Here is a 16,128-nt window from a genome sequence, read left to right on the forward strand (position 1 = left end):
TAATTGATTGTTAAAATGCTAATACAACTCCTAGGCATTTGAGAATTGTTACCGAGTCATCCCATTTCACTGGGTGGGCGCATCGTCTTTGGTATGTGGCAACCAATCACGTTAATTGAAGGCAGCGTTCGAATGTTTGTATAATACAAAAGAGGGCGTCACAGCGCCAGTGACTCAAACCGACCAATCGAGAGCCGACGACGTAGCTGGGCGTCTAACTAATTTTGTATGACGCCAGTGTATTGAAGCACGGCGGCCATCTTGTTGCTAAAAAGATCGGAAGCTAACGCAGGAGAGAAAGGAGAAACGGTTTTTCTCTGGAAGCGTAACAAAAGGATAAGTAAAAAAAATATGTCCGATGATGTTTAAAAAGGACTGATTTATCATTTTCTTTAGCTAAATACATAAGATTGTAGTGGAAAATCGAGTAGACACGACGAATGATGACGGACGACGCAGCGAGGGAAGATGCCTGCAGAGAGTACCAGTCGTCCCTTGAAGATTTGACTTTCAACAGCAAACCTCACATCAATATGCTGACCATTCTGGCGGAGGAGAACCTGCATTTCGCCAAGGATATCGTCGCAATTATCGAAGCACAAATCGCCAAGGTTTTTATGAAAATAGAATTTTATTTTAACTCATTTCAACTGTTTAATTCTCGACACAGCATTTATAGCCGTAGTAGTCACAACATGGCGACCTCTCTTCACTGTAACTTAGAGCTCGGCCTGCCAAATTACAGTCCCACGCTGTTATTCTTAGGTTTTAACGTAGCATTAGGCCCTTAAAACAGTTGTTCTATTTGGAACGTACGAAACAGCATTCGTAAAACGCACTAGATTATTTGTCGAAAATATGAAATTTGATAGAAGAGCCCAAAATTAGTACAGATTAATATTGAACATAACTTAGTATTTAAAAATTAAACATTTGATTTTTTTTTCTGCGTAACCCGTGGAAGTGGCCGAGTAATTGTGCGGTTATTTGTACTGTGGGAATTATACAATATGGCGACGGTGAAAGACACGGTCGGCCATTTAAAGAAGTTGACATCATCCTTTAGCACGTGGTGTAGGGTCCGAGTATAAATTACTGCGTTCTCTAATCTCAATATCTTATTACGAATGTGAGGTTTTGCTTTATATGTGCAATACCTTATTAGTGAAAACTGTGCCACGGGCCTTAAACGTAATTTCCTGCATTTTCAACCAGAACGCTAACAGTTTTACATTAACCTTCAATCCTTTTCTAGGCTGTTGAATAAAATTCCCCCACCGTCGCGTTGCTGTTGTGCGTTTTACCGGCACAATTCCAGCATTGATCGCGATGTTGAATCCACGTACTTTTTAAGTGGCATTCGTAAATGCATTAACAGGATTGGCACGAGTGTTTTAAAAGTAAAAAAAAAAACGCGACGCGCGAAGGCTGAAGCCGTGGTACTGGTATTCCTGGTTGAAAATGCAGCCTGAAAACCTGATTAAAAAGCGCTTTTATGAGTGCAATGTTCAAGCTGGTAATAATAGCAAGCTTAAGATCCTTCGTGCGGCTGATAAATGGGTTAACCAAGAGCAATTCCAGATTGTCGAGTGGTGATTACTCGTCTTAAAACATGAATTTTGAATGTTTATGAATGGTATTTAAAATGTGACAATAAAAAATATTAAATATGGTTTTGTCTTTTTTATTTCCCGGTGTAAGTTATTGGTTTAAAAACAATCGCCTTGGTAAAACATTTGTTTGTACTAGTGGTCTTGACTTCAATGCTTAAGGTCTCAGTCGTGAACCTCAAATCTATTTTTTTAGGCTGGGAGAGAAACTTATTTTATTCCCTGTGTCGGAGTGCCTTCTCAAGTTCGTCACCATATAGCTTCCCTTTTTTATAACGTGACCTTTTTTTGGAGCCAACTTCTGAAACATTCTGCGAATTGGTATTTTTCATTTGGGTAATTATAACCTGACCTGACCTTCATTGTTGAAGTCGGGTTTTGAAACTGACTGTGCAGGCATTTTGTTACATTAGGAGGGGACACTTTGAATTTTCTGTTCTTTTCGTGTAACAACGGAACTGTTTGAGGTTTTCATCAAATATTGAAATCCCGGGAAGACGCTAAATTTTCTACATGGTTGTTTCAGGTTCAAAACTGTTGACTGTCCTTCTAATTCAAGGTTTTAGTCAGCAAAATATAACGTCTGTTGACCTACAGGAATATTCCTGTTCAAAGAGTAAATTTTGATTCCAGTGTTCTATAGTGCTCTTTACATTTCTTTCTGAGTGGTCACTGCAGCTGGGAAATCTTTCTGTTCTTAGGTGTTGTAAAGACACATGAAATGTGATCAACTAGCCATTTTTTTTGCAGACAAGTTTTTTTTTTGTCCCCTTTTGGTGATCTGACTATTGTTTGTTTTTATATACTTTTGCTGTTACATCTGTAAAGCAACGAGATTTTTTTTCTGGATCTGATTACCAGCTTAGTTTCGGTGTGGAACTTTTCATTGGTGCCTGTAATGCTAAATATTGAATGAATAATTAAGTTCTATTGAACACTTTATTCACCCATATTTTTATTTTGTGATTAGTTTTTTTTAGTGGGCCTACAAGTTTCTCCAAGGTAAATTAACGGACTGATTGTTTTGAAGCTGAATATTTCTTCAGGAAAGACATTGCTATTAACTGATTGTTATGGACATGAATACTCAAAATGTGCTTTGAATGGCTTACTTTGAAGACGTGTGTGAAGGTTTTTGCCAATTTTGAAAATTAAGGAGCTCAACTAAACATTTAAATGCCTGTTCTAAGAAAATTCAGTTTTAAGGTTTCATGCATGGTAACAATTTTAAGAGTTTTGCACTGGTATCATGACTGTTGAAAGAAGTTCAAAATGTTTTTCACTAACACCAAAACAAAGGAACATTTTTACCTCTGGGGGCAAGGATTATAATTCAGATTTTTTCCTGAATGAAATCACTTTCTTGGAATTTTTTTAATTGTGTTGGACTGTTCAAGATCTCAAACCTACATTTTTTTTAATGAAACAAATGCTGCCATGTCTTGATGTCTTCAGCAAAATGGTTGTAATCAATTGGGCTGGCACTGAATTGCCTGAAATGGCATTTCAAAACCTGGGATTGAGGAGAAAGTTCTTTCCAGATGCTAATTGAAGACTTCTTGCCTATTGCAACAGCATGGATTTTTTTTTTCCCGCTACAATAATTCCAAATGCAAACATCATTCTAAATATGTAATTAAAAGGGGAATTAGTAAAACTTAAAGGTGATTACTTGAGAAAAGGTAATGTGTTTTAGTGTCCCTTAAACTTCATCCTGGGGTAGAAGAGAAGACCTCTGACATTCCGTTTTTCCTGTGTGCATCTTATTTGTTCAAGCAGTACGTGATACAGTAGACATAGATTTCCCTAATGTGTAACCAGAAATGAAAGTGCCAAGATGAATTTTGACACGTTAACATTATGATATGGGATCTAAGTGTTTTGCAATGTTTTGCTATGTTCTAAACTGTTCAAGTTTTCTATCACTTTAGGCACCTCCTGCAGAGAAGCTTCCAGTTTTATACTTAGTGGATTCCATTGTGAAGAATGTTGGACGGGAGTATCTTGCAACGTTCACAAAAAACCTAGTCCATACATTTATTTGTGTTTTTGAAAAGGTATATGTTCTTTTGGAGTTATTCATGTCTTTTCAGAAACATGATGATGTAGGTTTTGTAACTGATGTAAAATAGATGTAGTTCTTTTAATGTGCCTTTTAATGTTACTCTTCTATGTAAGTTAATGTTGCTGCTTTTAATTCTATATGATATAACAAGTGTACCAGCAAAATGTTGCAGAAATGCTGAATTGAGTGTAATTTGTACACAAACTTACGTACAACTTAAGTGTGTTAAATGAAATAGAAGTAACTATCACTTTATATTTCATATATCAGTTTTATTAAAGGTTCATGTTAATTGATCTAAATATAACTTTGGAAGTCTGATATTAATGTTATTTTACTTTATTTTTAATCAGATTTAATGTTTAAAATGAAAATGTAAAATCTATTGCTTTGTGTGTGCAATAAAGTGTAAAATGTAAAGTTTTCTTCCAAATGTCATATTGAAGTTTGAACAATGAGCAGCATTTCCTGGGCTCTTGGAATTTGTCTGCAAGTTATTTGGAAGCGATCAGCATCTGCTTAAGTACTGGGGCTGCTGGGTTATGTACAGTTTCTAAATTTCTAAGCAGCTTTGAGCTCAGCATTTTACTATATAGGAAGTAATTCCTGTATGTGTAAGAACTTTGCCCTTTTGAAGATGTATTGAAATGTGCATAGTTTAGGATTCACTAGATTAACTAATCTTTTGAAATAGCGTTTAAAGTTTATTCATCGGTTAAAAAATAATTTTACATTTAAAATGTTTGTATATAATTATACTGTGAAGCACCAAGCTCCATATCGGAGTCCATATGTAATGTTCGCAGATTGTGAAGTTTAGGGTTGTTCTTGAGACGGATCAATGAATTGAAACCTGAGTTGGATATTTGTTGCTGTAAAAATGTACCTTAGCACCAAGTTGTAGTTTTCTTTTTATTTTAGGTGGATGAGAACACTAGAAAAAGTCTTTTCAAATTGCGTTCCACTTGGGAAGAAATTTTCCCACTGAAGAAACTGTATGCCTTAGATGTGCGGGTGAACTCCTTAGATCCTGCCTGGCCAATTAGACCTCTGCCCCCAAATGTGAATAGTTCAAGCATTCACGTGAATCCTAGATTTTTAAAGCCGGTAAGTAATAGTTTCTGTCATATAAATGTGAATTTTATTATGTTCAATATCGGCATTTTTTACCTGTCACAATTTGATTGAAAACTGTGACTGCTGTTGAAAAGTAATTCACAAACCGAAGGAAAACAAAGCAGTAGTTATTAGACTTTTCTACCTCTTTGTTTAGACACCCTTTTCGTCCCAATATCTTTTTCTCTACCTCCGGGATAATTTAGAGATGAGGAAAAGAAGATATTTTTGGCGGGGGGTAATTGTTGATTTCGATAAACCTTTTTTGTTTTTCTTCACTAGAATGAGGAAATTACTCCCAGGGCAAGTACCCCACAGGTTGCACCCCACCCAGTTGTAAATGAGAAGAATGTGACACAGGAGCAAATAATAAGGCAACAGCTGCTTGCAAAGCAAAAACAATTGATTGAGCTTCAGCAGAAGAAGCTAGAGTTAGAGCTTGAACAAACTAAAGCCCAATTGGTGAGTGATGCTTTTTTATTAATAGTGTGAATGCTGCTACCTCTTGATTAATCCTTTCCCTTACTACCAGACAGGTCTATTTAAGAACATTTTAGAAATGCACGGCAGCACAAATCTTGTGATTGAGTGTGGTGTGAATGGTCCGCGGTGAGGGTTTTCATTTTTTATGGTAGATGCAAGGTATACGGCTTTTGGAATAAACTTTTTGGTTACATATTTAGGAACATCCTTCAGAAGGTTTGGAGTTTTACCATTTTTATTTTAAATGCGAGAAGGTTATAAAGATTTTTATTTTTAATCTCTTTTACCTTGTAATTTGCTAGAGATCTTATTAAAGATTTTGCAACTTTCCCACGCATGATCTTATTTAAGCATAATATGTTTTTTCTTTTTCAAATACGTTTCAAATGTTGTCCTCGTTCTGCTCTTTTATTAATGTTTTCTTTTGTTTTAAGGCTGCTAATCAGCTGGGATCCATCAAGTCACAAGTTAGTGCTCCAAGCCAACCCCAACCCCAACCCCCTGCTATCAGTAAAGGAACTCCTCCAGTTGCTGCACCCTCTGACAAATCTTGGCTTCCACCACAGCAGGATATCAGAGTGTCCACAAGAGATCCTCGTTTGAATCGGGCTGGTCAGCAGTCTACACCGGTAAAAGAGAAAGTGCCAAATACAAAGGAAAGTTACAACCTAGGGACTATTTCAAATGCTCCTGACAAGAAGGCAAATCCATCAGCTGACAAACAAAGCAAGACTGAAAAATCGAAGTCGGTGAAAAAAGAGACAGTAGTAGAAGATAAGCCAAAATCCAAGTCACCCTCTCCACTAAAGGCTTTTCAGAGCAAAAGTAAATGTTCTGATTTGGACAGCGTCAAGGGACCAGACTTAAACAAAAGAGATCCAAGGTTACGGAAGCATTTGCATGATAAGGCTGATGTCAAAGAAGATGAAATTAAAGAAAAGAAGAAAGTTGTTGAGAAAAAGGAGAGGGAAGACTCGAGCAAAGCCTCTGAGCACAGATCTTCAAGTACTAAAAGTAAACTAGCTAATGGTGCTGTCAACAAACATGAGAGAAATGAAACTTCTGATAAACAGGACCCAAAACTGAGCAAATCAAACGCAAGGAAAAGGTCGCGGTCACGATCTCGGTCACCCTTATTGCATTCCCCGAAGAGAAAAGACAGGCGTTCACCGAAGAGAAGAACGCGAAGTATTTCATCTTCCCCCCCTAAATCTGGAAAGGGGAGACAATCTGGAGGCAGGCATTCACATACTGATGACTTTACTAATGCAAGAGATGAAAGAAGTATCCCGAAAAAGAACACCGGTGATCCTAGAAGACTCAAGAGATCCCTAGAGGACAGAAGTGTTGAATCCAGGGATTCTCCAAGATTACCTTTAGAACTGAAAGAGAATCCGAAAAGATGGAGGAGCGGATGGGAGGAAAATAAACAGTAAGTATTTTATGAGTAGAAGTGTACAAAACTAGATTCATGTTATAAGTGTCCTTAACTATATGTTATATAGTTAAATAGAATGTACCTGTTCTGCGGGAATCAGCTTTTTTAATTTGGGTACATAGTGGGTTAAAGGAAAGTTAAACAGTTTTTAACCGTTCAAATGTTTATAAAACAAAGTTGTGAGAATTTTTTAAATAAGGAATAGTATTGTTAATTGTATTCTCAATTCTTTTAAAGTATGAAACAGAATGAAGAGAATTTGGCACATGGAAAACCGGGCCCTCAAAGACACAAAACACCATGGTCTGGTAATCAAAGAATTCCTCGCTTGTCAAAGCAGCACCGTTTAAGTGTGGATGCCAACCTACAAATACCTGAGGTGCTAAACTCTGCAAGTAAAAGAGATCTGCTTAAAAAGGTACTTTTTAAGAGCCTGTTTTTCATTAATGTGGGGTAGTTATTGCTTGATCAAAACAGATTTCCAGTTTTTAGGCTTTGCAGTAAGTTCTGTAGAGATCCCCAGAGCTATTTTTAAATAGAAGCTTTTTAAATTCACATCTGGGGTTTTTAAAATGTCAATTTGCAAGTAAATCGCTAAAATATGGATTCAGAATTCAATAGGCAAACCTAGTTTTTTCTGGATGTAGTCTTGGCATCAAAAATAGTAAAACAATGTTAATGCACTAAAGTTAAAATTGCCCTTTAGAATAGTTCATTTGTAAGATTTTAACTAATCAAAGGGTGTTCAAATTTTTTATCTTATCTATATTTTTCCTTTTCATCACAAATATTCATTGTGAGTAGTTCAGAAGTCTTGTTGAAAGGTTATTAATGTAAAATTAATTATTCTTCCTCTATACTAGGGTAGTATTATTAAAGTAGCCACTGTAATAACATAATAATTAGACAGTATCTTGTAATTAGAGAGTAGTTACATATTAATGTAGTGTAGAGGCTGATTTAAGTACTTAAACCATTTAATTTGTTTTTTTACCTTTTTTTCTAAGGCAAGCAAAAGGCATGCTGATGGAGAAATAACCCAGGAGGAGTTTCTTTGTGTGGCCCACCAAATTAAACAGCTGTTTCAATATCAAGAAGAAAAGCAAAGGTCTGATTCCTGGGAAGGAAACAGTGAAGATGGGCAATATGGATCAAAGAAGAAGCCGTTATTATCAACACCGCCTTCACAACATGCAAATATGTCAGATGCTGAAATATCTTACTATGAGCATAAAGCTAAGTTAAGAAGAACACAGGTCCAGCATCAAGGTAATGATGTTTGGGATGCAGATGAGAGTCAGGAAGAGAACTACTCAAATGCTGAGACACATGTAAAAGAATGCGAGGCATCCAAAGGACACCCTGGACCAAGGATTGGGGATGGCCAGTTTATAAAACGGTCTCCGTTTACAAAAGGGTCTAGGCATCCTTCTTCCTTAACTGGTAGCAGATTTCGTGGACATAATAAGCAGTTATCTCAAAACGGTAAAGAGAAGTTGGAAGAGCATGATACATTAGTAGAAATTACTAAAGAATTATCTAGTAATAAAAGAGAAGTTCCCAGGCAAAGGGGCCGGCCTGGACAGGATTACATCAAGACAGATGATCTTCGTGAATATAGTGGTACTGATGAAAGGCTAAAGTTTAAGACAGAAGGCAAGTGCAAAGTTGTTTTGTGTTTCTAAATGAAATATGTTAATGAGTTGCACATTGTACATTTTTTAAAATCATTTTGTGTTTTGACAGGTGGCAGAGAGCATCATTCACCTTACAGTGATCGACAGCAGCCTTTGAGACCATCTTATGATGGAAATGAAAAAGAAAGTTTAGGTGCAGCTCAAAGGAGATTTGGTGGAACAGCTGAAGGACCCAAATTTGAGGAGTCTGCAAATCATCCTTGTTCAAGAGTTGATGAATCCAGCAAAAATGACCGATTATCCATTAAATCAGGTCCTTCCTTTAATAATTCACCAGGTCACCCTGACCAGGCAATTAGTGTTGATGGACCTTCTGGAAAGTCCCCTGTTCCAGTGTTTGATGGACCACCTAGCTCAGAACTGGAAAGCCAGCAATTGCCAAGGCATGAACCCAATCCCAGCCAAAGATTTGAAGCCACTTCGACGGGTGATGGTCTTGTCACGCTTCCAGAAAATGATGATCATTTAAGCCACGATGTCACTTCCAGGCGCGATGTACATCCAGGAAAAGAAAGGATTGGATCAAAAGGTCAAATGCTATGTGAATCTCCAGGACATACACCACCACCTGTTGCAGATGGTCCATTAAGATTTGAAGGACAGTTGGTTCCTCATAGGTTTGATGGACCACAAGGTCCGCAGCCTTTGATGATGTTTGATGGGCCCAGTGGTCACTTAGGTCAGCCTAGGTATGATGCGCCAACAAGACAGCATGCACAAGGGAGGTTTGATGTTAATCTAGGCCAACAAGGTCCTGGGAGATTTGATGGCCCACCGGGACATTTAGGGTCCAGATTTGATGGACAACATCAACAGGGTCCAGGCCGATATGATGGCCCACAAGGACCAGGAAGATTCGAAGGACCACCGGTACAGCAAGCCCCAGTGAGGTTTGAAGGACCTGGTAGATTTGATGGTCCATCTATGCAACCTGGTCCAGTGAGGTTTGAAGAGCCTCAGGGTCAGCAGGGTCCAGGCAGATTTGATGGACCTCATCAGCAAGGTGTAGGTAGATTTGATGGGCCACTTGGACAACAGGCTCCAGGGAGATTTGATGGGCAAGGTCCAGGTAGATTTGATGGGCCACAGATGCATCATGGACCTAGTAGATTTGATAGCCCAATGAGATTTGAAGGCCCCCATATGCAGCAAGGTCCTGGTAGGTTTGAAGGCCCCATGAGATTTGGTGGTCCACAGCAAGGACCAGGAAGATTTGATGTGCCTTCAGGGCAGCAGGGTCCGATGAGGTTTGAGAGCCCAGTGGGTCAGCAAGGTCCAATGCGGTTTGAGGGCCCTCAAGGACAGTTAGGTCCTGGGAGATTTGAGGGGCAGTCAGTGCAACCGGGTATGACAAGATTTGATTGTCCGCCAGGTCAGCAAGGTCATCCCAGGTTCTGTGGACCTCAAAACCAGTTGAGACCACAGGTTCCACCAATGTTTGATGCACCTCAGGGTCAGGGACCATTACAGTTTGATGGACAGGGCAATCCTCAACCATCAAATTTCAACATGCCAAATCTTAGATTTGGGGAACCTGTAGGCATGTTTGGTAGCACACCTCAACAGTTCCAAGGACAACAGAATATGCCTCAAGGATCAAATTTCAATGGGCAACCAGGTGCTGGCCCCTCTGGTTTTGCAAATTCATACTGCCAATCTGCTGCTCCTTTTTATAACGCTGGTGCCACAGTTGGAAACATGAACACCTCTGTACCAGCTGGAACCATCATCCCACCACAACCTGTAAGTAGTTTGGCTATTTGTTGATAGTACATTGAATTTCCCTTTCCACTGTCTACACTGCCTTAAATAATTAGGTAATGTTTGTCTCCATAACTGTGGCTATATTAACTGAGAGAAAAATTGAGAGAAACAATTCTTTGCATTATTCATGCTGTGATGTGGTGTGGATTTAAAGTTTAGAATATAGCAAGAAAAGTATAAATGCAATAGCTGATAGTCTAGTCAACATTGTCAATTGTATTACATGTATGGGCAGTAATTGTATTTCTAATTTGTTTTTCTTCCCTTAGATGAACATTCTGCCTGGCCTTGCTAAAAACCAACCTCCGGCTCCTTACACCCAAGGGCAGCCGTATATACCGCCGTCTCAGAACCCTGTGCCTTTCAATCAACCAGGTATGGTGATAATTCAGACTGATAGATGTGTGACTAACTTTTTATTAAATAACCTTTTAGACTTGGACCTATCTATATTTTCCCAAGGTTTAATAAATTAGCACATCAGAATGAATGGATTAACATTCGTGGCTTCATCTGTATTTGATTTAAAATATTTTTTTCTAATTGTATTACATTTGTTTTTCTAATTTTAATTCGAAAAATATTTTATCAGGTTCACAGTTCACACCTCCTGAAAGCCATTTTGGGCAAGTTGATGTCAATGATCTGTTATCAAAGCTTATTTCTACTGGAATCATCAAACCTACACAGACTGAAACACCTCCAAGTGGTAAGACCTTTTGGTTCATTTTGAATTGTATCAATACATTACTGCGTTAAAAGGAAACTGCAATATTTTTATGCTGAAAAGAGAAGAAAGAAAACAACGTTTCAGCTGGGAAGCCTTCTTCGGGTGTGAGGAACACATACCCGAAGAAGGCTTCCCAGCTGAAACGTTGTTTTCTTTCTTCTCTTTTCAGCATGGAATAAACCTATTACTTGTTCCTTTGCAGCCTACGCATGCTGACGCAGCTACCCACCTAACTACTTCATGCTGTTTTTATGTTTTTGGGTTTGAAAGAATTGGCACTGATGAGTTTCAGACCACATTAAAAGTAAAATGTAAATTGGAGGTTTTAAACATTACTGTGTAAATCACAAAATAGACAATTTTCAGATATGCACAACGCCATATTGTGACTGCAGTCATTGCGATTAGGAATGAGGCAACAAAACTTCCAGTGACTTGAGGTGGCCTTATCATATTGTAAAGAAGCAGGATTGTGAATATATCTTTTTTTATCCAATAGACATATTGCTCTCGACTTTGAGACAGTTTTGGCGACAAATACTACTTTTGAATTCTGCACGCAGATCACATTGGATCATTTCTGCGGTGAAATGGCTGGTGCACAACCTGTACTTATTCATTCATGCATCACATTACGTTAGTTATTACAGTGACTAGTGAACAAGAAGGGCTGCCTTGCGTCAGGATTCTTGTGAACTCACGCTCTCGTCTTTGGCAGTACTTCCACAGAGTTTGTGCTTAATTCGAAAATAAAAAATTTGCGATGCAGTCAATTTATTTTGTTACCGAAATGTAATAACTGGTCAGACACCAGGACTGCTGATACCCTTTAATTGTCATTAAATGAAGATATTGCTGTATGTGGTTTCCTATGATTTTGTTGTAATGTTTAAGAGAATTTCAGATGCACGCCTGTAACATTATTCTAGATCTTCGGAATATTCAGTGACTGATAATGTAATGTTGTGTGTTTTTAGAAACAGCTGTACCTCCCCAGTCTCAATCAGCGGTTGAAGAGGAAGAGGAGGAGGAGCAAGATGATGACCAGAATCTCCCTGATCTCACTGGTTTTATGATTGAGGATATGAAACAGTGAGTACTCTTCGTTTGCGTGTTTGAAAACTAAAGAAATGTTTCCATTATGTTCTTTGTATATTGTGGTTGAAATGTAATTATTCATACTTTGATACATGATCTTTCATTAATCATCTCTTCTTTAGTTTGTATGTGTTTTTTCAGTTGTCTTGTATGTGACTTTGGGCTTTTTAAGTTTGAGATCTTTTTAGGGATTTCTGAAATTATTGCAAGAAAATGGAACTGTTGGTCAGCAAAATGCACTATTTAAAGGTCCAGTTGCAAAAGAAAATGTCAGACTAATTCACACATTTTATGTGCTAGGTAGCACATAAAATAAATATTGTAAAATTAACAAGCTTGCAAAGTATTCTTGAGGGGTATTATAGAAAGACTTCTGTAATGCATCTTAGTTGTCTTGTAAGACAGCTAATAATGTAATAAATTGCAAGATGACTGCCACTGCCTTTTTTCAATCAATATTTTTTCTGCTTTACTTAACAGGCGATATGACAGTGTTATAAATAGACTTTACACTGGAATTCAGTGTTATTCCTGTGGGATGCGTTTTACGGCTTCACAAACCGATGTGTACGCGGACCATCTGGATTGGCATTACCGGCAAAACCGATCAGAGAAGGACATCAGCAAGAAAGTCACACATCGGAGGTGGTACTATAGTCTGACGGTAAGCCTGGTATTCTGGCTAGTGCCCCTCATAACCTAATAGGGTAGCTCCTTGGCACTTTGTGCAGGGAATTTGATAGAGGGTATAGGTAACATTTTTTATTTTGATAATGACTGTTAAAAAGTGCCACTAGTGTGTGGTGAAAAATGGAAAATGTATGGTCTATGAGCACAAGAAGTCCGGTTTTGTATTACAAAATATTTCTGTAATATCATTGTTCTCTGTGGTTTAATTTACTTGTATAGTGTGATAAGTTGCAGAGCATTCTCAGTGTTGTCTATTTTTTTATTTGTAGGACTGGATAGAATTTGAAGAAATAGCTGATCTTGAAGAGCGAGCAAAAAGCCAGTTTTTTGAGAAAGTTCATGAAGAAGTGGTGCAAAAGACTCAAGAAGCTGCTAAAGAAAAGGAATTCCAAAGTGTAAAGGCAGCTCCAGATGTAGTTCATGAGGTAAGTCAAAATAGTCAGTTCTTTAAATGTTCTGGGCGTGCGTTCTATGGAAGTGAAACATATATAGCTTATATTAATTTATTCCTTAGCCTTTTGTAAAATAAATGCTGTTCTGTGTTTTAAATTTTCTCCATTATGAAACATTTCTAAAAATATTGAGATCTCTGGGAAAACAAATTGGAATGATGGTAAGAGGAGGAGAAAGGGTTGTTCAAGAGAAGGAACCTTTGGTGGGGAGACAGCAAGTTAAAAAAAGAAACCATTTGGACTGATCTTTTTCTCTTTTACTCCTCGAAGTCCTGTGAAATTTGCCAGGAGCAGTTTGAGATGTATTGGGAAGAAGAGGAAGAGGAATGGCACCTTAAAAATGCTATTCGAGTTGAAGGAAAGGTATGTAACGAATGAGACCTGAAATGTCAAATAGGCAACTCGATTACTTTTTTCAGTTGGTCCTTAATTGAGAAGAGCTAAATGTTGCAGACATTTTCCCAACGGTTTTCATGTAATTGATACAATTGTCAAAGGTTGAGTAATGTGTGTTATGAACAAAGTTAGGTCTGGGTGTGTATAGTTGCTATTCTAGTGTTCTCTTATCACATAAACTGAAAGAGCAACAGTAAAATGCATTATACTTGTACCTTGTTTTCATTTTAGTAGTTGTTAGAGTTTCGATACTAAGTGCTTTTTAATTCATTTACAGACTTACCATCCTTCATGTTATGAAGATTACAAAAATGTAAGTAAGGTTTTTGTGTAAATCTCTGAAATGGTGAAGTGAATTTGTTTTTCTGTTTTTTGCTAGTACTTGAGTGTGGCTAGAATGTTTATTTGTCCAATTTTTTTTTTTTTATAAAGACATCTTCATTTGCGGACTGCACTCCATCACCAAGTAAAGCCCCGGTGGAAAATCCTTTAAATAAATTAATCAAGCAAGAAATTGAAGACCCATCTACTTGCACCAGTGTTAAAGAAGAGCCAGATATACAGAGCAGCTGCACAGAAGAAAATGTTAAAGAAGAAGTTCATATAAAATCGGAGGCTGAAACTCAAGATGCCAGTGCAATTATTTTTTAAATAATGCTGCTTTTTGTGTTTTTTATTAGTAAGACTGCATAGTACTGTATTTTTGTTTTGTAAAGAAAAGATATTTTTATATTCATATCTGAGGCAGGGTCCTCAGCTGTGTATACTTTAAATACATTTTTGTATTTTGAATTACCTGCCAAATTCAGGTGTTACTGCTGTGTGAATGCTCTGTGAACATGTACCTTGGAAAAAAATGTATAAGATTTAATTTATAAATAAATCTATTTTTGCTATTCTTGGTGTAATGATAATAAACCTACTACTAGCATTTTTGATTTTGGTTTAAGCATTTTTAAGAGGTCTCCGAAAACATTTGTAAATAATTCTAAGTATCCTAACGTTTGTTCTTTAAGCTCGTGTTCTGCAGAGTAACGTTTGCGACATAATGAAAATGGGGAAATTATGAAGGTTTTTTTTTCTCTAGTTAACCTATTAAATGGAATGATTTTTTTTTTGTAGCTGGGTGTACAAAAGGTAAGGTAGCTTCCATATTAGTTTTTTTGCTTTACTTTAAAGTGTATATTTTTATTCAGTGGGGACTTAATATTGACTAGAATACTTTGTGAATACGTCTTTGTGGTACAGGTTTCTAATTGCATAAAGTATTAAGTTGAAAATTCTAAACGTTATTTATTTTCAGGTCTTTTGCAGAGTTAATGAAAAGGGGAACTCTGCTTGACAATATTGGGTATTCAATAAAATAAATATGAAAATTTGCTTTGAGTCTGTGTTTTAAGTGTTTTCGTTTTCCTTTAAAGTTTCTGACTTTGTCACACAAAAAAACAATAAAATCCTTCAATAAAGTATATCTGTCTACTGCGTGTTTATTTAAACTGCTAATCAATGCAATATTAAAGTTCTTTGTAACTTTCCAGTTCAGTGCAATGAGCTAATTCTGTATAGTCACAGCTGAAAGAAAGGTACAGATTTTATCCTGCAGTAGTTTTGACTGGATTATTTAATATGGATTCTGAATTGTCAACTTGTCCACATAAAACTAAATTAAAATTTACACATGGACAAATATCTTTATTCTGGAATAATGATTATTTCTGGAATTCATGTAAAGCTTTGATAATGAGCACTTCAGCTGAGTTTAGAAAGTGGTCTGTTGGCTGTAAAAATCAGTGGGCTATGCAAAGGAATTGTTTACAAAAGGTGTGCTATTAAATGTGACTGCTACAATAATTTGTACCAATATTTATAAAGAGTTTAAAAGAAGGGAAAAATAGTATTGGGCGATGGCACTGGTTTCATATTCATTTACATTCATGTTTGTGAAAGTGGTAAACATGCCTTGCATTTATGTAGCTTCTTTCATGCCAAAAGGTCACAAAGTGCTTTATTATATAGGAAGCGAGATCCATTTCATCTGCATTTGGGCAATATGTGGCTTCTGTGATCTGTCAACAATTTCAATCCATAATGAACTGGGAAAAGATGCTTCAAAAAATGAATTCAGCATAAAATACAAATACCAGACTGCCCAGGGTGGTTTTACTGTACAACAGTGGAGTTAACACCCCTACTCTTAGGTCAATGGGATTTTTAGTCGGTACCTCGGTTAAATGTCTAGTTTGAAGGATGTTCAAGTAGGTAGCTGAGTCAGCATATGTAGGCTGCAAAGGAACAAGTAAAGGTTTATTCCATGCTGAAAAGAGAAGAAAGGAAACAACGTTTTGGCATTACATTTAGCATATACAGAATTTATGGATGTGGATCAGGATTTCAAAGCTGACATCTTGGGTTGACACCCGAAGAAGGCTCCACAACCAAAACATAGTTTCCTTTCTTCTCTTTTCAGCATGGAATAAACCTTTACTAGTTAGTTTGAAGGATGGCACCTCTTTAGGCACATATGTCCCCGACTATCATACTGTGGTAATTGTCAGCTTTGAAATCCTGATCTATATCCATAAATTCTGT

The 16,128-nt window shown here is 37.2% G+C and overlaps 1 protein-coding gene across 2 annotated transcripts; it reads left to right on the forward strand.

The window, feature by feature from the left end:
• Window positions 1–229: 229 nt before the first annotated feature.
• pcf11 (PCF11 cleavage and polyadenylation factor subunit) lies at window positions 230–14,918 on the forward strand. Of its 2 annotated transcripts, none has more exons than XM_088639086.1 (16): window positions 230–611; window positions 3,542–3,667; window positions 4,597–4,782; window positions 5,074–5,253; window positions 5,709–6,706; window positions 6,950–7,130; window positions 7,720–8,368; window positions 8,459–10,152; window positions 10,443–10,548; window positions 10,766–10,882; window positions 11,881–11,995; window positions 12,482–12,665; window positions 12,961–13,116; window positions 13,414–13,506; window positions 13,817–13,852; window positions 13,972–14,918. In XM_088639086.1, the coding sequence occupies exons 1-16, from the start codon at window positions 441–443 to the stop codon at window positions 14,188–14,190; spliced, it is 5,211 nt and encodes a 1,736-aa protein (XP_088495212.1). In that variant the 5' UTR covers window positions 230–440; the 3' UTR covers window positions 14,191–14,918. The 2 variants fall into 2 exon arrangements, with proteins under 2 accessions (XP_088495212.1, XP_088495213.1); XM_088639087.1 differs by having other exon boundaries at window positions 7,720–7,981.
• The last annotated feature ends 1,210 nt before the right edge of the window (window positions 14,919–16,128 follow it).

This window comes from Lepisosteus platostomus, chromosome 7 (genome assembly GCF_059453375.1).
Source record: "Lepisosteus platostomus isolate fLepPlt1 chromosome 7, fLepPlt1.hap1, whole genome shotgun sequence".
NCBI classification, from domain to species: domain Eukaryota; kingdom Metazoa; phylum Chordata; class Actinopteri; order Semionotiformes; family Lepisosteidae; genus Lepisosteus; species Lepisosteus platostomus.